The sequence below is a fragment of the Gadus chalcogrammus genome, chromosome 17 (assembly GCF_026213295.1).
Source record: "Gadus chalcogrammus isolate NIFS_2021 chromosome 17, NIFS_Gcha_1.0, whole genome shotgun sequence".
Taxonomy (NCBI): domain Eukaryota; kingdom Metazoa; phylum Chordata; class Actinopteri; order Gadiformes; family Gadidae; genus Gadus; species Gadus chalcogrammus.
In genome coordinates this window covers 6,435,945-6,458,884 of record NC_079428.1, presented here as the reverse complement: position 1 = coordinate 6,458,884, position 22,940 = coordinate 6,435,945, and the positions used below count along the sequence as shown (strand labels likewise).

Genomic DNA, 22,940 nt, shown 5'->3' with positions numbered 1-22,940 from the left:
ATTGCTTCATAGCAAGGCTGAGTGGGCAAAGCGGTCAAAGGCGTGGCTACATTTCAGTGAGGTCAAAGATGAGGAGGAAATGAAATGGCAATCATGCTCCAGGTGCTTACCTTGTAAGAGGGGAGGAACCCAACGGAAATCCTCAAGCACCTCAACGAAGCGCATCATTTAAAGTAAAGGTAGCACCTTTGCCCGTCTTCGACTCTGAACACCACCAACTCCGGCTGCCGTTGTTGGACAATCACCCCCTCCACCCGAGGTATACTTAATGCAAGCACTTCATCTGGGTAATGAAGGCCCTGTACACCTCTACACCGTGTGTATCAAGCAAGAAAAGCTCCTCCTGCGGTCAGATCCGTCCAGAACGGAAGGACCGCTCCGTTCTCCGTTGGTGTCTGATTAAGCAGAAGGTTTGGACCGACCTCTCTGGGAGTGACCCGGAGGACAACATCCAGAGGTTCCTGGAAGAGGTGACCACGATGGACCTCAGGTCCAAATCCAGGGGTGACAGAGCTTTCAGCTTGGATCATTTGGAGAAGGCAGCCATAGCAGCCCACGCTACAGAAGCAGGAGAGGTCCCAACTCCCCAACATCAAGGACGGCCTTTACACAACCAAGGAAGCTCAGTACAGACCTCTAAAGAATTATTCCCGCTTCCGAGGCTCCCGGTTCCCTCTGTCAAACGTCTATGGGTCATAACATGGGGTTTTTGAATGATCGTACATAACAAACTCTGTAGGCGGCGAAGAAGTTTTGAATTGCACACTTTTTCCATCTAGTTTCGACCGGGTTTTTGGATTGTAAAGTAGTAAACGATTATTAATGCTACTTTAACGGCACAGACAATCCAAAAACCCAGTCTAAACTAGATGGAAAAACTATGATGATGATGGCACACTGATCCCAGAAGAAGAGATCCCTCCTCTGGCAGTCACCGCGGTCCCCTCCAACTCAGCGTCAGACCGCCGTGGAGGAGCGAGAGCGACAGACTTTCCAGCCGGCCTATCAAGAGATCCAGCTGTACAGAGGCCTGCCCTGGATCATCCCTATGGCCGGAGACCCTGTCCTCTGGTGGTGGGGAAAAGAGCCACCCTGCCTCTGCTAGCTGTACCCCCTCACAGCTACCACTGTGTTCAACCATCCTCTGCCCCTGTGGAGAGGATGGGACCCCCTCAGCCAGCAGAGAGCCTGGAGCACGCCTGACATGGCAGACGTGCACAACTCTAAAGAGCTCTAGAAAATTTATATTTTTTATTATGTAAAGCATATTATTATTATTATTATTATTATTTATTATTATTATTATTTAGTTGATTTATGTATCATTTATTTTCTTTAACGTTGGAAAAAAAATGTGTTGGACATTTATTGCTTGTGATAGATTTTCTCATAGTTATGTTTGTTTGTAGTATTTATTTATTTAAAGTATTTATTGAATTTCCTTCAGTTGATATATCAAAGTTATTGCACGGATAAACAGTTAAACAATACAATAAATACCAGTTCTGTTATGAATTTACTGATGTCTCGTCTTTCCACTTTATAACAGAATGATTGATAGTGGTATCGATAACAGCTTGGATTGTTATGCAGTAGGGAAAACGGTATTGATTTCTTGAAAATGTAAGAATCACCATTCTTAATCATAATATATAATACATAATCATATTGTATTTTAGAAGTTTTCCTATTCTTAAATAAGTCAATCAATTCAACAGATGCACAATATAAAATGCCTGTTAAAGATGGCAGCCTATATATCAAATGATAGCCTAGTGGTTAGAGCAGGGGCCTTTCACTCCATGATCACCCGGTTCGATCCCCGCCCCTAACATGTCTGTAAGTTTGCTCTCCGATGATGATTCCGCCATGCTAATACCGATGCTCCAGGTCAGATGTGTGTCTGCCTGGTGCACGTGAGTTCAACCTACCTTCTCACTGTACAAGTGGGCTGAGGAGAAGCACTCTTTTACAGAACATTACATTATTTTAATTTCTTTAAGATTGAAAAAATGTATCTAGTTCATGCATATATTGTGTGTGTATTTTTTTTAACATTATTTCCTTGTCTGTCTCTCCCGGTCTGTCTCTCCCGGTCTGTCTCTCCCTAACAGAGAGCTCCGCAGCAGAGGAAAGGAGGAGCCCTCTGAAGGAAATGACCCACTGGACACGGTTGGTCATCTTAATAAAGTAAAAGACTTAAACATGTGGAAGTAGCAGGCAGCTAGGAAAACCCTCATAATGTAAGGCGGTGGATGCACAGTGGTCCTTCCATTAGCAGATGCTTCGTTAAAAGCCACTATAAATATCCATCGCATCTTCATTCCCAACGCCGTCATGTGTGTCAGATTGTATACTCGTTTTTAAACACCAACCCAGTGTCTCTGTTCAGCTCTCTAAACAGTGGTCCTCTCTATGACGTTGTCTCACTCAGCTGCGTCACTCAGTGGCCCCTCAGCCAGTGATGGCTCGGCCGGAACCGGAGGGCCACCGGGCCTCCGCATGGGCCTGCAGGAGGCTCCGGGGGCCCCCGGCACCTGGCCCCTGTGGAACGCCCGCCACCAGCCGGAGCCCTCCCCGCCCCGCGCCGTGGCCTCGCTCTCGGTGCGCGTCCTGGGCCAGCCGGACCGCCAGGGCCCGCAGCCCGCCGTCCCCCAGCGGGCCTCCGACAAGGAGGGCGCGGCCCCCGCGGAGCCGGGGTCCGCGCACCCCGTCCTGCACCTCAGCCGCTCGGCCATGGCGGCGGCGGCGGGGCCCGGGACCGGGACGACAGCGACGACGGGGACGACGACGACGACAGCGACGAGGAGAGCGACGAGGAGGAGGTGGGGGGCGCAGGTCAAGTCGGGCCGGGCCCCCGCCCAGCTCCGCCCCAGCAGCCGCAGCAGCAGGCACACGCCAGCGCCCCGCCCGCCGCCTCCCGCTCCCGACGCAAGCTCCAGCCCCCGCAGCACATCCCGCCGCCGCAGGCGCACCCGCCCCCCATGCAGCTGCGGCACCCCACCCCGCCTCCCTCCCGCCCCCCGAGCTGTCCTTCCCGCTCCCCGACACGCCCCAGAGCCCGCCCAACGCGGAGGAGGCGGGGGGGTCGGGCGGGGAGAGCCCCAGGGCGCGGGCGCCAGGGGGCCGCCGCCGCCCGCCGCCGCCAGCGCGACGAGGAGGACGACTCGGACTCCAGCGCGCGCTCCAGCAGCCCCGAGCCCACCCAGCGGCGGGGGGCGGGACTGCTGGCCCAGCTCGCTCACCGGATGGACGCCGAGAAGGGGCAGCCCGCGGCCGGGGAGCCGGAGGCTGTGGACATGTCGGTGGGCACGGTGTGGCGCTGCTCCGCTTCCTCCTCCTCTTCCTCGGCGGCAGCAGTAGCTGGCCCCCCCGCCCCCTGATCCCAGGGAGACCGACGGAGGGCCAGAGAAGGAAGAGGGGACCGGAGACGGTGCAGGGAACACGCGGCCGGGGGAGAAGGAAACACCCCAGAAGAGGGAGGAGCCGGAGAAGATGGAAGTGGAGTCCACCAGCCGAGAGGAGGAGGAGAGCAGCAGAAGATGGCGCAGAGGCGGCCAGGAGAGGAGCGGGACAGGAAGGGAGTAGCGGAGGGCGAGAGACACCTGCCTCCATGGAAGCGAGGGCGGGCGCCGCGGCCGCGGCGACGACCCTGTCCACTGGGAGAGGAGAGGAGGCGGAGCCAAAGACGGACTCCGCCCACAGCGAGGCTGCCCTCGCGAAGGCGCCTGTCGTCACGCCATCGGTGACCGTAAAGAGGCCTCACGTGTCCACCGACTCCGCTGCACCGCCCATCAGGGCACCGCCCATCAGGGCACCGCCACGAGGCGGGGTGGTGATCACTGTCCGGGACTCCGGGTCCTCGTCGGACTCGGACTCTGGGTCTGACTCGCCCTCGCCCTCGTCCCAGTCCTCCACCTCATCGCAGGAGAAGCCCCCACCTGCCAAGCTAGTCAAGGTTAGCGGTTTTACTCACTCACCTGTCCTGCTACAGAAAACCTTTGGAACAGCTCTCTCATGCTATGCTGTTGCCACCGATGTTAACCGCATGCACCTTGCAGAGCGCTGGCCACGGACGTGAGGGAGCCGAGGAGAAGCAGAAGACCAGCGTGGACGGGGAGAAAGCGACTCCACGCCAGAAGGCAGAAAGGTCCGTCATAATCATCACTTTCTCCAAAAAATAAAAACACAGATCCAAATGGCGCCCACAGCAGTACCGCTGGATGGTCATTCCATCCGGCTCTTGTAGGTCAACTTTCCCTTTTTACGGTGGAGTCATCTATGTCCACTACTTAGTTTCAAGCCCATTTTTAAGGCCTGTCTGTTTAAAGTTATCCTAGAAAAGAGGTTCACCCATTTCTAAACCCTTAGGTTTGAAGACAAATGAAGAAGAGAGAGTAAAAAATTGTCTGCAGACGATATAACACTGGGTTATTTTGCATCTGTAGTCATAGGCATAGAAGCCAGAGCAGGGGAAATCTAGCCCAAGTGGCCTCTTGTATGTTCTGGAACCGGAGGTTTATGTCTAAGCAGTGCAATACATGGTGGCTAATGGTTGGGATCAAACACATCTGATTGGTTAAAGAATATGTTTTGCATTAGATTAGTTTGCATGCCGACTCAACGACAGTGCAGATCTGAATAGTTTATGATGGCCAGAATTGTATAGAATATTTGTAGCCTTACTAAATGTAAAATCATCAAAAAAGTGTCAAAACGTAAAAATAGAAGATGTATCAAGGTGTTTTAGGTTGCTTATTGTATCTTAACTTAGAAAAAAAAACTGATTATTCACAAAGGATAATCACACATGAAATGGCAACGGTTTTAATAGATAAAAGTGAAAATTGAAAGAAAAATACTTTACACGTTGTTCAAAAACGTATGAGGGTCAAATTGTTACGGGGACAGCCACTACAAATGCCACTATCAATGAAACATACACTAAACTATACATTGCCCTGCCACACACACTTTTATGTGACCGTTGAATACAAATAAAACACACCAACATAGCCATCCCGTTAGACATTATGTGTACCAAGGGTTATGGAGAGATGCATATTTCCTTGGGGCAGACACTTAAAACTGCATCCCCTGTCAAGTTGCATTGGTTTTAAGCACCTGCTTAAGGGCCGTTGTCACGATGTTTTACTATTAAACATTTCTTCCCCAGGGTTGTGTTTGGCCTCAGGCTGAGGTTGAACTACCGGAAAAATTGGCAGAACCCTTTGTGTGTGAATTGCAATTTGCACTGGACTTTTTAAACTTGGTCAATGTCGATTGGTCTGTTTGATGGAGGAATGCAGTAACAGTGAAGTGGGTAGCTGTTGGATATATTTAAACTCTTATTAGGTAATGTAGAAATAATATATTAGAAATGGTGAAAATGTGCCTATAGCACAGAATTTTGACTTATGCTGTCAAAACTCTTGGCTACAGCCTCTGTATCTCTTTACAGGGAAGAGTAAACAGGTAATGAGACAAGAGCAAAAGCAAACCTATTCCAATTACACCAGATTTCTGTTGATTCTTTGACTCTTATGAATGGGCCTTTTCAATGGCACATTAGTGTGAGCATTCAGCTTTGCATTTTTCCGTTTGATAGACGGCTCTGCCTCCATTGATGTGATTGAGATAAAATATTTGTTTATGATAGACCCTGGGTTTTGACTTAAGTGGGGTTAGGAGGATGTGTCTCTGTTAAAATAGAACAGTTGTATGCCAATGAGATAGGATTATTTTTCATCCATTTCGAAATGCATTATTGTCATGAAACGTGTTAATTGGGAAAATGTGCAGATATGATACAATTCATATGTAGCGATTTTAAGATATAAATCAACTCGTTACAAAGTTGGCTGACTACTACGAGATAACGCTAATCACTGGAGCATGCACGCCAACAACGCTTTATTCAGATGACATCGATCTTGCTGTATTTCTGGTCAGGCGTTCAATGCGACAGCCTCCAACACGGCGTGGTACTGAGAAGAAGCCGGTCCTCGCCTCACTCTCTCCTTCTCCTTTTAATTTACAATCTCGCTAGCCAACATGGCCGTCGTGCATGCATCGCATCTCTGAGACCGCCGCAGTGTAAAAGGCAACGAGTGTTTCGCGTCGCCAATTTCAATATACGCCTAACCGGAATAAACGATTACGACGGAGCATTCCTTGCCGGGTTTAGGGCCCGGCAATATGCTGTCCGAAGCCAACAAAAGCGGGTAAGATCAAGCTAACGAGGTTTCGGGTTGCTAGTCATGCCCTTTATCCCTCGAGCTGCGGTGAAGTTTATATATTCGCTGAATTGTTTTTTTCTTCGCCGCGGGTCAATAACTCGATCAGTAGAAACGGGGCCTTGGATGTCATGAATCGTTTAGAAATAACAACGTTAACAACGATAATAACCAAATACCCAGTGTAACTGGAGAGATACCACTGCTTGTTTCTAACTATACCAATTGTGTTCCTGGTGTTCAGAGACACGCACACACTTCTCCATTTTCAGGTTAATTTTTACCAAAATTTCATGACAGGCGATATTACATGACGTCGAGAAGTCCGACCGACACACAAACCTGATTTTTCAGTTTTGCTAATAGCGTAGGCCTGTGATTAGAAAATTGCATTTTTCCTATTGTCTGTCGGATATAAACTTGAATAGCATCATAACTAAAAGGTGGAGGCATGGGATTTCCCATCCTATAACTGTCGGTTGATTGTAGCTTAGTTGACATTGAAGTCTAAAAGCCACATGCATGGATAATTAAATAACCATCTAATCGAAGGTTATGTATAAAGTAAAACCTATGAGACAAGTTCTTTCATACATCACATATTGCAATATGCAAAGGTTTATTTTTGGTGGTCAGTGTGTATAACATTCTCCTATTAGATTGATAACGTCCCTTACTCTCTCCCCTGGATGTCGGATTGTAGGTGACCCCAGTCCTACCCAGATGTAGCTCAGCATCGTAGTGCATCACCTGTGTAAAATGGATTATTAAGTTTGTTCATCATAGTTGGCCCAGGGATCATTATATCTTAACTGGGCCAGAGTGACATCCTCTCAGGCCTCGACCACACCTCCACAGCTGGTTCTCTGGGATTTCTAATTAGCGCAGCAGTCTCCCTTGACACCGGACACAAACCATGTGGCTGCTTGCTTGTCCGATTTAATGTTGAATGTTTAATGTTGAGGTGGACTTAATTATTTCTCGATGGGAAAGATGTTTTTTATAACCTTTATATTTAATGATCAGTTCAACCGCAATTAAACAATTGATACTTTAACGCTATGAAGGCTTAAGAACAATTACATTTTCAATAGCTTCTTAGTCCACGATGATGTGTTTTGTATTATGCCTTCCAAGATGGTGTAATTTGTCACTCGCCTGGTTGGTCGAGATTGCTTTTCAATGGCATAGTGTCCATTTCTGCATGTCCATGTCCCCACTCTGTCCAGGTGCACTGCCATCGGACTCCGTATTGTTTTGATTCATATTTTTGTCCTTGTCGTGTCAGCTGGCCGGGCTATAGATAGCTCAAGTGACCCACATCCCTGGCACGAGGACTCGTCCTGGGTCTCCCGTGCCATGTCCTACACATTCCTCCTGTCTTGTTGCTTCTCTCTCATGATCCCCCTCGGGGGAATTAGTGTGTGTGTGTGTGTGTGTGACATATAATGAAAGTTTTGGCCTGTTTTGAGGAAACTACTGTTCGTTATCAACCACAAAAGCCCACGTCTGACGACCACCAGTGGTATACTTCCTCTCCCACGCCGCTCATTCTGGTCCCCTGTCTTTCTCTGGTCCCCCTCCCAGGGAGGTGTCTGAGTCGAGCGAAGCCCCGGCGAAGGAGGCGGAGCCAGACACTCAGAGCGCCATGGCCCAGGAGCCGGCGTCCGAGGCCAAGCCGGCGAACGGCAGCGGCCTGGAGGAGGTAAGGCCACTGGGAGGGCGGGCGAGACGTGGGCCGGGTCTCTAGCAGGTTGGCTTAAGCGGGAAACGGGGATTCAAGTCCAACCCCCCCACCCCTAAACCGGCCAGTCCCCTTCTGTTGCTGCCACGGCCCCCACCACTTAGTTAGGATGTAGTACCTATCATGACCGTAAGCTTCTCAGTGGGCTTCAAAATCATAGCGGTAGTAGAAGAAGTGAGGCTCGAATGGTAGTGGGAGGGGAAGGATAATGGTCGACGGATGAAATTAGACTAACAAGCACATTAGTGGGGTAATGTGCTACTTGGTTTCACATTGCAGACGTTTTAGGAAAGGATCGGGATTTGATGACTCCGATGTATTTCGGTCCGTTGAGTCTTTAGTATTCCTGAGAAGTGCCGCGGCGGGGGTGGAGTTGGACTTGTGCACGGGGCGTAGGCGGCGTTATACTAACGCCTATCATGTCATTTCCTCCACACTAACCATTCACAACTAACCTGCTGACACGCTCACTTGGCTGTTTATTTTTTCCTTAACGTTTCAACAATGTGTGTGTGTGTGTGTGTGTGTGTGTGTGTGTGTGTGGTGTGTGTGTGTGTGTGTGTGTGTGTGTGTGGGTGTGTGTGTGTGTGTGTGTGTGTGTGTGTGTGTGTGTGTGTGTGTGTGTGTGTGTGGTAGGTATTGATTAACTTGTCTCTAGGATCAGTTATATAACATAAATCCCCATATTTGGGTTATATTTTACACCTAAACGGTCTAGTTGCACGGCCTACTATATATATTATATACACTACTGTGTACAGACTTCTGCACAGCCCAAGTCCATTAATTAGCTGCCTCCATTAGGTTGCAAAACAGTGACGTCAACTCTTTCAAATCTTTCTCAACAGAAAATTCCTTTTGTAAAAGATAATATCTTGGTTTATAAACGCAATATAGGTGCATGCAGGCTTTTAAAAAAACATGTGCGTTTCCTTGCATGCTAATGGTCATGTGTGCCAATAGATGTATACGTTTCTTCCAAGACCACCCTTCACTGTCCTCATCCCCTTTACTCCACTGCTCTTCCCTGCAAATCTGTCCCTCTGTCCCGCTTCTCTTTCAATGTCTCTCCTCTGTATATTTTGTAATGGTGACTGTTGTTTTTAAAACCCCATTGATTGCTTTGTTATGAAGGTGCCCATGCCTCTTCCATTGTCCCTATTGGTACCTGCTACGTACTACTACTACTACTACCAACACCACCACCACCACCACCACCACCTCCACTCCTCCTCCACCACCTCCTACACCTCCTGCCCTGCCATGCCCAAGCGTCTCCATGGTACCCGACTCGGTACCACGAGTTAATCTGCTCCCCCCACAAACCCCCATCCCGCCCCGGCCCTGAGCCCGCAGGGCGCCGGCCAACATATGGCTGCGGTGCCCCCACCTGCCGTGGCCAGTGCCAGAAGGAACCAAAGGAGCCCGCGTCTTGTCCCCACGCACTGCATCCATGGCAACCCCTCCCAGCAGCTCGGTTGCTGGAGTAACCGCCTCCTCCTGCAGGAGGGAGGCGGTGTTGGCGGGCGACAATAGAAGTTCAACTGGAATGAACGGTTGACGAAGCAGATGGCAGCAGAGTGGTGGGGGCGTGTCTGTCTCCAAACGTCCCCCACCTCCTCACCCCCCCCCCCCCCCCCCCCCCCCCCCGTTAACCACACCCACCAGCTGTATTGTGGACGAACTCCTCCAACGGGCGTCTCCTCATCCACACACGGGCCGAGAGCACGGCCGAGCAAACGGCAACTAGGCGCTACTCCGGCCTACGTTGCCTCCCACGGCGTCAACGCCTCTGGAGAAGCCCCTCCCCCTTCAGTTCTGTAAACGTTGGACAGAAACAAGCCAAGCCTGCTTGTTCAGAGGGAGAGCTACACCCTCTGCCCTGCTGCACCCTTCATCTACCATGGCGACGAAGATATTGATTTGAAAATTGAGTTGTCCGATCAATGATGATGATGATGATGATGGTGGTAAAGAGAGCTTGAGATGCACACAACCAGAGATCCAGTCCAAGTGGGTGTGTGTGTGGTGTGATGTAACGGAAACGACAGATTTGGCCTTCCCTGCCACCACCCCACTAAAGCCCGACCTCGCCTCCCACTGCTCCCTGCATATCCATCCGTGGTGGGGCGCCGATGAACTGAACCGAGGGCTGCGCGCTCCACGCTGCGTTCCCCACCAACACGCGAGAGAGAGCGGTTAACAGAGGAGGCTATCGACGTCGGCTCCTAGCGGTACCTTTCCCCCCACCGTCGAACCAGACCTTCACCCATACCCAGGCTACAGCATGAAGAAGACTCTGGGAGGTTTTGGGAATCCGACCTTTTGTTCCTGGAGACAGAGCAAAGCCCTCACTTCATTTTGTGTGACACCTTGACTAAAAGGAGAGGACAAGGGAACTTTTGAGAGACACTGGACTTTATAATTAGATCATCCCAATCAAAGGATTATAAACCCATCAATCATGATCTCTTTGTGTTATGGATACGTGGGCGTTGCTCCAACCAGTAGCAATTGATCAACGACGGACAATTCCTCGGAGGATGTACAATGACATTGGACTTTGTTGCTATTGGAAACCGATTTGTTTGCCTCATGTCTACCTAATCACCCTAAAAGACTGCAGATATGAAACACTCCCCCTGGGAATGAATCCCCGGGCCAGTGGAACAGTTCTCCCCCCCCCCCCCCCCCGAAAGACTTTTAATATGACTCGCTCATCGACAAGTCAATCAAGAACATCCCCCGCCCCCCTTCAAGAAAGTCATATCCCATGATCAGTTCCTGCCTGGCGGCCAATCAGCACACTCAAATCCAGCCCTGCCCTCTGCCCAGTGCCTTCTCTGATTGGATCCTTGCCTAGATACAGTAGCCATGCGGTTGGGCCTTAGCAGAGCCAGTAAGGATCAGGTGTCAATGGTACCAAGAAATGACCTGTCATTTTTTTCTTCATATTTTACATATACTTCAGAAATGTAAAGACTGACTTATTTCCTTTTCCCCCCCCTTAACATTTTTATCAGGTGTACTTCTTTTATAGTAGATGCCAACGTCCACTTTTCATGCCTTTTTACCCGAGTCCCTTTTTGAGTAGATACGTTTTGAACTTTTATTAGAATCTCACTGGGACTCGCTGGGGCACTGACTGATTTGAGTCCGTCCTGCAGCTCTGCGTTTCCACCTCTGCCCAAAACAAATCGCACACGCGGCACAGCCAGGCCGTCTGCTAGTCATTCCCGGGGTGTCTGGTTTTTCCCTTCCCACCGGTCGATGGCTCCACCTGGGGACTCTCGCAGGGAGACGGCCGGCTCACGTTACCGGAGGCTTGCACTAGGATTAGCAGAGCATCAACATGCCGCTATTACACAGTTAACGTCTCTCACGCACGCAACCCTAGAGTCGCTTTGGATTTGATCGTATGAATTAAATAATAATTCCCCGCATCTAGGCTGTAGGTGCCCTCGTTCTTTAATGGGTCGGTTCGTGGCTAATGGCTTCCTGTTGAGTAGTGTGTTAGAAGCTGATATTGTTACTGTACGACAGGATCGTGGTTGTATCCTCATTGTGGTGGTGCGCGCACACATACGCACGCATGCATGCACACTCCATATTAATTTAAATCAAAGTCTTTAGGCAGAGGTGGAAGGTGGAAATGTGCAGTCTGCAGTCTCAGTATTGACCCCACGCACGCAATCATTTGTTATCAGTATTGTGTAGATGTAATTTAATTGGAAGCTGCAGGCCAGGCCTGTGCATAGTTTATAACCTCTCCCCCTCCCCCCTACACCTGACCTCTCCTCCTCCACTCCGTCTCACCTGCTCGGTTTTTATTAGACCTGAACTATTTTACACTGAGCCTCCTTCAAGACTCAACTTCTCATCTCATCCCACACCCACGGGGGTTCTTGTTTTTCCCCTCTCTTCCTCTCCCTCTCTCTCTTTCTCTCCTCTAGAGCACAACTCCTAAGGCTTTTGCTGCCCGGAAGATCTCCCTTAACAGTGAGTATACCATTCGCAAAGCCTAGCATCCCGATGCCTTGCTCAAAGATGAAGATCGTTCGGCGGGTTGGACCTTATGACTGCCACAGACTGTGTTTTCTATAAAGCACTTACAATAATTATGGGTTCTCCTTTTATTTTTTTATTGTGTATAATAAGAATTATGTAAGGTGATGCAGCATATAGTCCTGTTTAGTTATGATAATTCATGTAAATGTATACTCAACCTCTGAGGTGAGCTTGCACTGTGAGTCTGAAAACAAACAAAAAAAAAAGGTAGAACCTGCTTCTACTTTGCATTAATGGTATTTGAGCCTCTTGGCTTTCATTTTATTCAAGGCGGCGCCATCATAGTCGTGTCATGCAGGCAGGCAGCGGATCTTTAAGAGTAGGCGGCTTCATCACGGTCATCCACCAGGCCGGGCTCTCTGTTTCCCCGTGATTCGTGAGTGTAACCAATGCCCCCCCCATCACAGGCAGCAAGACGTCTCCACCCACCGGCGGACGCCGCGGCGGCGGGGGGTACGGCCGTCGAGTCCGAGACGGGGGCGGCGCCACCGCCGCCGGGAGGAAGAGGAGGTGGGGCTCCAGCGCGGCCGTCACCACAAGAAGCCGTCCATCAGCATCACCACAGACTCCCTCAGGTAAGGAGCCCGCACCTGGGTACCCAATCACACCAGGGCTTTCTCTACCGGTGTCTCCTGCACCCAATCACACCAGGGCTTTCTCTACCGGTGACTCCTGCACCCAATCACACCAGGGCTTTCTCTACCGGTGACTCCTGCACCCAATCACACCAGGGCTTTCTCTACCGGTGTCTCCTGCACCCAATCACACGAGGGCTTTCTCTACCGGTGTCTCCTGCACCCAATCACACGAGGGCTTTCTCTACCGGTGTCTCCTGCACCCAATCACACGAGGGCTTTCTCTACCGGTGTCTTCTGCTTCTACTTTTTAGTGCCGTGTTGCAATATATTTGACTAACCCACACCGATGACCTCATCGGTGTCCGGGGACAAGTGGGAGAGAGCTCTAGTTGATAAGGAGGTGAAGCCGCTGCATGTGGCCACATCTCTTCCTGCACTTCCTCTCCATTTGTGTTTCAGGGTAAAACAATACCGTGGTACCGCTGAAAACCAACACACCTTTTTTGTTTTTTTCCCCCTCATGTTCTCGTAGTCGTTGATCCCGGACATCAAGATGACCCCAGGAGGCGTGGTGGACCCTCCATCCGTAGGAGCTGCATCTTTCTGGGGAGGAGGAGGAGGAGAGCCAGGGCATGGACAACGGCCGGGCCGACCACGACCTCGGCCTCAAGATCCGACGCACCGTCACAACAGGTAGGGGGTGGCTCGGGGTACTAGGGGATTCTCGTGTGCCACTTCTCTACTCTACAAGATGTGCGTTTACGAAGCGTTTCACATCGTGGACGTTGAGTCCTACACGCTTGACCGCCTGATAACCTGCGCTGAAGCAGATGAAGGTCATCCACGTATGTTAACATTTCCCGACGCTCCTCGGGAGACGTGTCAATCGGCGAGCTCGTATCATAACCAACGAGCTTAAACCCATCAGATCGCCGTGCCCATGTCACCTTATTTATACATTTTAACTGAATAGTGAGTAAGACGGGAAGGCGTCACTCTAACCGTCGGCCTCTCACAAAGGTTGTCCCGGGCGACGGGAAGGAGAACGGGCGGGAGCCGCAGCCGCCGCAGGACGGAGACGACGACAACGACGAGGAGGAGGAGGAGGAGGAGGAGGAGCATGACGAGGAGGAGCAGCAGCAGAAGCGGCTGGAGAAGGAGAAGCAGCGCAAGGCCCCAAAGGAGCGGCGGAGGAGCAGCACCCGGGCGGAGGACGCAGGCGCGCCGCGCCACAGCCCTGCCCGGCAGGAGGCCGAGGCCCAGAAAGGTAGAGGCAGCACGCGGGGAGCGAGGCGTCAGGATGGGCTCCCTTTGTGTTAAAGGGGACACGTCATACCACCGGGTGGGAGTGGGATTAGCCGTTACGAGCCGTTTGGAGAACCGGCCTCTTCTGACATCACACGTGACATCACACGTGACATCACACGTGACATCACACGTGGGCGTGTCCACCTAGATGTGTGACGGGTAGACGAGCAACGTTTGCTCCAGTCCACTGGGTAGGCTGGTAGACTGATCCATCCAGCACGCATCTAGGTGGACACGCCCACCTGTGATTGTGAGGCAGATTTACAGAGTAGCTTGTAATGACTAGTCAAACTCACCCCTGGTGGTAAGATATGTCTCCTTTTTAAGTTGGCAAGATATATTTAGCAGATATCCCCACTCTGAATTACAGCGATGTGTCGCGGGGAAAACCAGACTCGATCACCTTGGCTGTGTGACTAGAGCCATCGTTATCTCAATCTTCTCACAAAATAGGCGAATTAGAAAGTATCCTGCCATAAACGGTACCCTGACTAAAATGCAATCAAACCAGATGCGTCGCATTTTAAAAAGGTTCTCAAATGGGTCTAACATTAAAATTGTTGTGTATGCATCTATTAATTGGTCGGGAGAACTCGGGCCACCAGACCACAGCAGTTGGGCTTTCAACAGGATTTCAGGACTCGGGTCCCACCTCCCTATCTTATTATCTCACTTCTCTGGCTGCCAGTGTAGCAGAGAATTGATTACTTTGCCGGTTCTCCATGGTCTTTGTCTCAAAGGTAATTTTAAAACGAATGAACCACTGCAGAATGTGAGGGCGCTTAGATTCGCTGTGAGCGAAGATCATGCGTTAGGTTTTCATCTAATCGAACCAGAGAACAAAGTTCTTGGGTGTGTCGGGCCACAGTCACCCATCTGTACTTCAATATTTTGACCAAGGAAGGAATGTCCTCCTCCATTCTCTCGCCCACTCTCTCTTTTTATAGAAATGTCTCCGTCTTATTCGGCTCTCTGTTGCTCACGATCTGCGTTCCTGCAACTCTCTCTCTCTCTCTCTCTCACGCCTTATCCCTTTGTCTCTCGCCCCCCCCCCCCCCCCAGTCACTCCCAGTGACAGCGTCGTGCGGCGATCCATCAGCCAGCAGAAGTCGGGCATGTCCGTCACCATCGACGACGCCGGCGCCGCCCTGGCCCCCCGGCAGCCCTCGCCGCCCCGCGGGAAGCTCTCCGCCATCGTCCACGTCAGCAACCTGGTGAGCCGGCGGCAATCGGAAGTTAGCCCGTTAGCCTTTCGCCTTGAGCTGCTAGCCGTCCACTCCTAGCCTCTAGCCTTTTTAGCTGTTTCGCTTACGGCAGTCAGGCTCCTAGCTAGCTGTTCGCTCCGGGCTCCCGGTGTCCTGTCCGTAATGCAGTTTGAGATCGTCCCATTGCGGACCTTTTGCACCGAGGCATTCTAGGGTCGGGGGGGGACGCTCCGCACTTCATGTTTTGGTCATCCGACCACTGTATCTTTACGATCAAGGCAAGCGTCGCAATAAGTACATTACTTTATTTCACCAAGGTACAAGCCCATACTGATCAATGCGTTAGATTGTAGATGGACTCCCCCCCCCCCCCCCCCCCCTGTGTGTCTCTTGGTCTGACCTGTCCGTCCCTCCCCAGGTGAGGCCCTTCACCCTGGGCCAGCTGAAGGAGCTGCTGAAGCGCACCGGCACGGTGCTGGAGGAAGGCTTCTGGATCGACAAGATCAAGTCCCACTGCTTCGTCACGGTGGGTACCCCCCCTCCCTCCCGTCGACCCTCTATAGCTTTACCAACCCATTCACACCCGTGGCCGCCATCTTCCTCCCAAAGACCCCCTCCGTCACCCCCCTGATCGAATATCATCATACCCCCAACCTGGTTAGAAAGTCGTGGGCCGAGTCAGAATTCCTAGATCCACCGTTCACTTTTATTTTATTTTTTTATTGACCTTTTATTTTATAAGCAATATTCTCATTGAGATTGAACATCTCTTTTCCAAGGGAGTCCTGGCCAAAAGGCCAGGACTCCCTTGGAAAAGAGATGTTCAATCTCATAGTTTCACATTGAATAAAAACATTTAAGTTTTGACATTTAAACAACTTAAACCCGGATCGCCCGCTGGCCGTTGAACGGTCGCTCCATCCCTGCTGCTCCAGACTGGTCTCCGGTCCGCGCCCCAAGCTAGGGGGCCCGTTCGCCGCAGCTCCCCGCGGCTCCGGACCCCCTCCCCGGTGCCTCGGGGAAACAAGGACCGTCCTCTTCCTGGGACTTGAGCGTTGTTGTTTCACTTCCACACAGTACGCCACGACGGACGAGGCGCAGGCCACCCGCGCGGCCCTCCACGGGCTGAAGTGGCCCCCCAGCAACCCCAAGGTCCTCAGCGTGGACTTCTCCCAGCAGGATGAGGTAAGCCCCCCCCCCCATAGACGGAAGACGTCTGCCTCCCCACCCGGGCTCCTGATGTGTGTTTCAGAGGGGGGTCTTGTTTTGAGGCGGTCCTCTGCGTGGGCTGCAGTGCACGACCCGCCCTTTCGGCCCACTCGTCGGTCTCCAGCGCCACCCGAATGCTTGTGTGTTGCCTTCCGTTAGATCTTCCGTATTCTGTAGTTATTGAGACTGTAGTGGAGCAGTTCAGAGCCACACGGAGGGCTGATCGATTATGGAGAAATATCATAATCACCATTATTTGGGTCAATATTGAAATCACGATGTTTCAAACGATTATTTTTGAGTTTGTTTAACATGATGCATTTGTTCAGCATTTCTCTGCAAAAAATAACCACTTTGTTACTGAGAACTTTGAAATGTCCCCTTAAAAATATACACAAACGTTCAAATAAAAAAGGTTGAAAAAAAAAAATGATAGTACAAATATGTGTCCAGCTGTTCGATCCCAATTGCTTTAAAACATTTAATGGATAAAATAAATATACTTAAAAATTAGTAATGGTTTCAACTCGAGTGTATTAGTTTGGAGATCGTTGTACCAAAAAAATCCTAATCCTGATCAAAATGCTCCGCTGACTGACCCCTGACGGTCTCTCTGCCCGCAGCTGGACTTCCACCGGGGCACCCTGAAGGTGGAGCGGCTCCCGGAGAAGACGGGCCCTCCCCCGGGGGGCCCTCCCGCCCGCCTGCCCCCGCTGATGCCCGAGCGGGAGCGCGACCGGGACAAGGGCCGCGAGCGCGGGGGCGGCCTGCGGGAGCAGTGGGCGGAGCACGGGCCGATGGGCGTGGCCATGCGGGACCCGTGGGCGGAGCGCGGCGGGCCCCTGGGTGGCGGCGGCGGCGGCGGCGGCGTGCGGGACCAGTGGGCGGAGCGTGAGCGGGAGATGCAGCGGCGGGAGCAGGCGCGCTGCGAGCGGGAGTGGGACCGCGACAAGATCCGGGAGTTCGGGCAGCCCGGCGAGGAGGTGCGGCGCTCCCGATCCCGGGACCGCGAGCGCAGGAGGCGGGAGAGGGCCAAGAGCAAGGAGAGGAAGAGCGACAAGAAGGGTGAGGAGCTGAGGACTGTGAAATGCTGTTCCCGGTCCCGCCACCAGGGGGCAGTGGGCTCCACTGCGTCCGATGGACTGTCTCTCTAAGGGCCTTCCAGCAGGAGAGAGAGGCCTGTTTTTATGTACTTCCCCCGGAATAAAACCCTTCAAATTATGATGCTACTACAACCTCCAGCAAGCTGATGTGCTCCATATGCCAATACATCGTTTGCATTGGTTTAGTTCTCTTGGCCCAATGGCCTCCTGTGTTTTAAGGCTTGACATCTGAATGCATTACAGTGGACGCTGTTGGCTAAATCGTTTCCCCTTCCCCCATCCCCCAGACGAGCCCCCGGCGAAGCTGCTGGACGACCTGTTCCTGAAGACCAAAGCAGCCCCCTGCATCTACTGGCTGCCCCTCACCGAAGAGCAGGTGGGTGCCTCCCCCCTCACGACGCCCCCGGTGTCCTCGTGCATGCTACACACGCATTCACTGTACTCATGAATCGAGCGTTAATGTCACCCGTATGATGCCAGAACAGCGGCCCAATGAGGTCCTTATGACTCGCACTATGAAAACAAAAGATCTCCGCCCTTTCCCGCTGACTTCGCTGCTAACCCTTCCATAGGTTGTAGTATGTTTAGTGGATGGCTGCTTACTTCTCCAGCCGCGAAAGTGCACAAAATAATTCCTCACGCCATTCCTGCCGCATTAAACGCCGTAGAATCAGCATCCAAGTCGGGCGTAGGAAGTGTGTTTTCCGGTAAAGCTGTGACTCCAATACGAGCCGGTCGCGACTCAGAGACGCTGTGGTCATGCCTCATGTTCAGTGCCTCAGGCCTCACAGTGCAGTGCCTCAGGCCTCGCAGTGCAGTGCCTCAGGCCTCACAGTGCAGTGCCTCAGGCCTCGCAGTGCAGTGCCTCAGGCCTCACAGTGCAGCGCCTCAGGCCTCGCAGTGCAGTGCCTCAGGCCTCGCAGTGCAGTGCCTCAGGCCTCACAGTGCAGTGCCTCAGGCCTCACAGTGCAGTGCCTCAGGCCTCGCAGTGCAGTGCCTCAGGCCTCGCAGTGCAGTGCCTCAGGCCTCACAGTGCAGTGCCTCAGGCCTCGCAGTGCAGTGCCTCAGGCCTCACAGTGCAGCGCCTCAGGCCTCGCAGTGCAGCGCCTCAGGCCTCGCAGTGCAGTGCCTCAGGCCTCACAGTGCAGTGCCTCAGGCCTCACAGTGCAGTGCCTCAGGCCTCGCAGTGCAGCGCCTCAGGCCTCATAGTGCAGCGCCTCAGGCCTCATAGTGCAGTGCCTCAGGCCTCGCAGTGCAGTGCCTCGCAGTGCAGTGCCTCAGGCCTCACAGTGCAGCGCCTCAGGCCTCACAGTGCAGTGCCTCAGGCCTCGCAGTGCAGTGCCTCAGGCCTCACAGTGCAGTGCCTCAGGCCTCGCAGTGCAGTGCCTCAGGCCTCGCAGTGCAGTGCCTCAGGCCTCGCAGTGCAGTGCCTCAGGCCTCACAGTGCAGTGCCTCAGGCCTCACAGTGCAGTGCCTCAGGCCTCACAGTGCAGTGCCTCAGGCCTCGTCATGTGACCCCGTCGTTGTCCACCGCTCCTCCACAGGTGAAGAAGCGCAAGGAGCAGGAGCAGGAGGACACCAAGAGGAAGGAGGAGGAGAGGAAGGAGCGGCTGAAGGCCCGGGAGGCGGGCGGTCCCCTGGGTGGGGGTGCAGGAGGAGGCGGAGGAGGGGGGGGTGGTGGTGGTGGTGGTATGGGTGGTGGTGGTATGGGTGGCGGTGGTATGGGTGGCAGTGGCCGGGGCGGCGGCCGAGCGATGTCGGGCGCTCGCAGAGCGGACATCCTCCAGGAGCGGGAGGGAGACCGGAAGAGGGACGGGTTCCGGCCCAGAGGACCCTCCGGAGGGGCCATGGGGGGACCCCCGGGTGGGGGGGGTGGCGGCGGCGGCGGTGGCGGCGGCGGCGGCGGCGGCGGCCGTCGCTCCCGTAGCCGTAGCAACCCAAGGGGTAGGCGGCGCTAAGCCCCCCACTCCCTCCCCCTCCATCCTTCAGTGTCGCCCTCGAAGGTGAGAAGTGGAGCGCGGCCGGCGCCATCGTCGGGCTGCGGCGTGCGTCCGGTGGGAGAGGCCCGTCTGTGTCCCAGCTGCCGGGCTCCCCCCCCCCCCCCCCCCCACGACTACTGTCTGCCGCCGACACTGATCTGCTACCGGGGTCCGGCTGACGTGCTGGCCCGCAGGTTTCTCTTTCCGTTAGGTCTTATGTTTTTGAGTGGAATAATGGTTTAATCTTAGCTGTGTAGTGGGCGTCGGCCCATCACTATGGTTTTATACTCGCAATGTTTCTTTTTATTTACCTTTTTTTGTTTCTTAATCAGTGTTTTTGTTCTCGAGGCCCGTGGCCGGCTGCCCCGGGTGGGGGGGGGGGGGGGTTGTGTAAAATTAAATGGAAAACCCGAGGGCCAATGGGAGCCCCGGAGACAACCCCCGTGCCGCCCGCCCGCCCCCGTGGGGAGCAGCCAGAGCAGTCGGCCGCTCTGCAGCGGCGGAGGGAGCGCAGTGGGCTGCCCCCCGCTCCGCTGGGCCCCGGTGGTTTTGGGCTCGCTGAGGCTTTATCCTGCAGTCTGTAATGAGAGTCTGCTCCCGAAATAGAAGCCCCACGACCACAAGGGGAACACAAGCCGCTGGAGCCTCGTCGAGGGCTCCGCGGCCCCTGCAGTGAAACCCTGGGGACTCGTCTTCATTTTTTTGTGCGTTTGCCCCTTTCGGGGAGAAGCAGAAGGCTTTGATTTTTATTACATGTTTTACTCGACCTGTCCAATTCTTTGTTTTCTTTTGATTTGGCCTTGGGTGGCTGAATCTGCCCCCCCCCCCCCCCCCCCTTCTACACTCCCTTAGACGTTAGGGCAGGTCTGTGGCACACTGGAAACCACTCTAGGAAAATGGCATAGTTGCTGGTAAAGGGAGCGGGCCGTTTGTGTGTTGCCTCGGCGCAGTGGATCAGCACGCATTTTAATCTGAGCGTGTTATTTAAGGCCGCCATGTTGTGGTTGGAAGGTGGGGAGTTTATTGCAGAAGGCTTCAGATTCATCGATGTTGTTGCACTGACCCCTCCCCCCGTCCCATGGAAGAAATCTTGCCCCCTTTATTTCTAAAGTCAATCAATATATTTAAGGTAAACTCCCTAGTCTATCATTTAAAATAGAGTGAAAGATGATTTTTAAGAGAAAGAAATATTTGACGATTTTAGTTGAAAACCTGTATGTTTTTTGAAAGTGCTTAATGTACAAATAAAGAGTAAAACTGGCACTGACTTTTCTTTCTTCCATAAAGACTGCCATCTCTTGATCACAGGGTGACCCATCGCCATGGTAACTCGCACAGGGTTTGATTTGAACAATTTATTACAGACAACAGGAATGTTTTCAATTTGTACAGATTCACTTGACATCTCTTACAGTAAACGTACATTTTTTTTTAAGTGCAAATTGTTTGCTAACCATAATATTAAATATACAAAACAAACTGTTACGCAAATAGCCATTGTTCTTCTCCAGCAAACCATAGTCCCAAGGGAGGGTGGAAGAGGTAAAAAATAAAATAAAAAAAGAAAGCAGTAGTTTTCCCCTCTGCCCCCCCCCCCTCCCCCCCATATGACTATAGTACAGTAATACAACCAAACATAATACAGCAGGTGTTACATGTGATAAAACGGGTCTGCGAGACCGTTGTCCACTCCCATGATGGTGGCATGGGTGGGTATCGTGTTCCTCAACAGTATAAAATATATATATTTACAACCCAATAAGTTGAAATGTGTCCCAGCAAGAGAGACTGGATAGGACCAGGCTGTTGATAATATTAATGGAATGTTATGTACAGAACGTTGCACGGGATTACTCCCGTATGTCGTTGAGGGGGGGGGGGGTCGGGGGGCGTTAATGTGTGGCGCACGCTCGGGTCATGTGACAAGAGTGGCAGAGGAGATGGGAATCCAACGGGAAGCACTGGGAGCCCGGCTTATCGGAGAGCTGCTTCCTACACTCCTGGAAAGAGAGAGAGAGAGGGAGATAAGAGGAGGGAACGTCGACAGTAGGGGAGCAGGCGTTGGCTATCGTTAGCCGTTATCCGGCTACAGGACAGGACATTTGAATGGAATGCGCTGAGCTTGCTTCGTCATTGCAAAAGCACACAACTTTTGCCGACACTCCCCAGCCGCTTTAAGCACGCGTTAACGGTTTAGCTGAATTCTTGAGCTCTGTTTGAACAGTGGGGATCGGTTGACGCGTCAACACGATCGGAGCACATCTGAATATGCTCCTGTAAAGGTTCGGACGGGTTTCAGACAAGACGTGGGGTTTATGGTAGAAGGGACGATTCCTTTTTCTGCTCTTAAGTGAGAGATGCCACTATATGGGCAGAACAGACTGGTTTTTAAGGATGGATTCTGGTTTGAACCTGAATGACCCCCAACCACTCCAGAAGGCATCCTTGAGAGAGACGGCCTAATCCCTACCTGCTCCTAAATGACATATGAAACCACTTCATCTGAAAAATGAAATTTACATGAAAATGCATGTACTCTTTCCAGGTATTGGAAAGAGTCTCATAGGTCTCAGGTGTGTGTGTGTGCTTGCTTATGCGCGTGTGAGCGTGTACTGACCTCGCAGTGGTAGCACTCAAAGTGATAGTCTTTGTTCATGGAGACCACTCTGAGGATCTCCTCGCTGTCCTGGAAAGAAACACACAAACGACACATCGAGTCTCATTCAGTCAATCTTCAGACTGGCAGAGTGATAGTTAATAGTGCATTGAGTGCAAAGTGGAAATCTCCTGATACCAGACGATCTGAGTTCTCGCCGTTAGTTGGTTAAACAGCTGATTACTGACCCTTACATTGGATAGGAAATGACGCTCTCCCCCATTAACCTCCATAGAGAATAAAACTCATTCTTTAACACAGAGCGCTTTTTAAATTGAAGATGACCCATACACAAGACATAAGCTACTGCAATGGCCTTGATGTTCCGAGCAACAACACTTTATTTAAAAGTTTCTTTGTGCTCAGTCCCCAAGATTTGTGAAATAATAATAATATAATAATTCCCAGCAACTTAGTTGAAATATTCTTAAGCCAGAACAAGAAAGACTTGATATCAGCGTTAACAAGCAAAATTACTTCTGTAAGTCACCACCCCGATATTTAGTTCCGCCCTGAAGCCTTTTAATAGGTTCCGCAAGGAAGGTTTATATTAAACTCTAATCATTTCAACAGAGTTTTAGCAACTAAACCTCTAAGACTGGCCTGAACCTCTACTGGAGGCCAAGAGTTCGAAGACTGACTAGTGAGTTTAGCAGAGTGACAGTTTGGTTTTACAAACACACTGTGGTGCAACCTCCTTACATCGTCGTTAGGGAAAGTTCAACATTAATAACCGGGTTAATGTTTAACACCAGTGGTTCCATGAACATACCTCAGTAGGTAGAATGGGTTGTAAACAGGCGGCGCACTTTGGAGCAAATGTTCTGCAGGGAAACCCAAAGGAATGTTAGAAT

General features: G+C 51.9%; 1 protein-coding gene, 1 non-coding gene and 1 pseudogene across 2 annotated transcripts in view; 2 read left to right on the top strand and 1 right to left on the bottom strand.

The window, feature by feature from the left end:
- The first annotated feature begins 290 nt into the window (after nt 1–290).
- Nucleotides 291–20,014, top strand: LOC130370441 (apoptotic chromatin condensation inducer in the nucleus-like; annotated as a pseudogene).
- Nucleotides 1,851–1,960, top strand: LOC130370587 (small nucleolar RNA U6-53/MBII-28). Its single transcript, XR_008893076.1, has one exon. It is a non-coding gene; the product is annotated as a small nucleolar RNA U6-53/MBII-28 (small nucleolar RNA).
- Nucleotides 20,015–20,744: 730 nt separating the features above from the next.
- Nucleotides 20,745–22,940, bottom strand: part of LOC130369854 (LIM domain-containing protein ajuba-like) — a 9,595-nt gene continuing 7,399 nt past the window's right edge. Inside the window, exons 6-8 of the mRNA XM_056575430.1 lie at nt 22,859–22,910; nt 22,048–22,116; nt 20,745–21,430 (exon numbers count right to left, since the gene is read on the bottom strand). Coding sequence (XP_056431405.1) covers nt 21,323–21,430; nt 22,048–22,116; nt 22,859–22,910 — 229 coding nt within the window. The 3' untranslated portion in view covers nt 20,745–21,322. The remainder of the gene's footprint in view (nt 21,431–22,047; nt 22,117–22,858; nt 22,911–22,940) is intronic.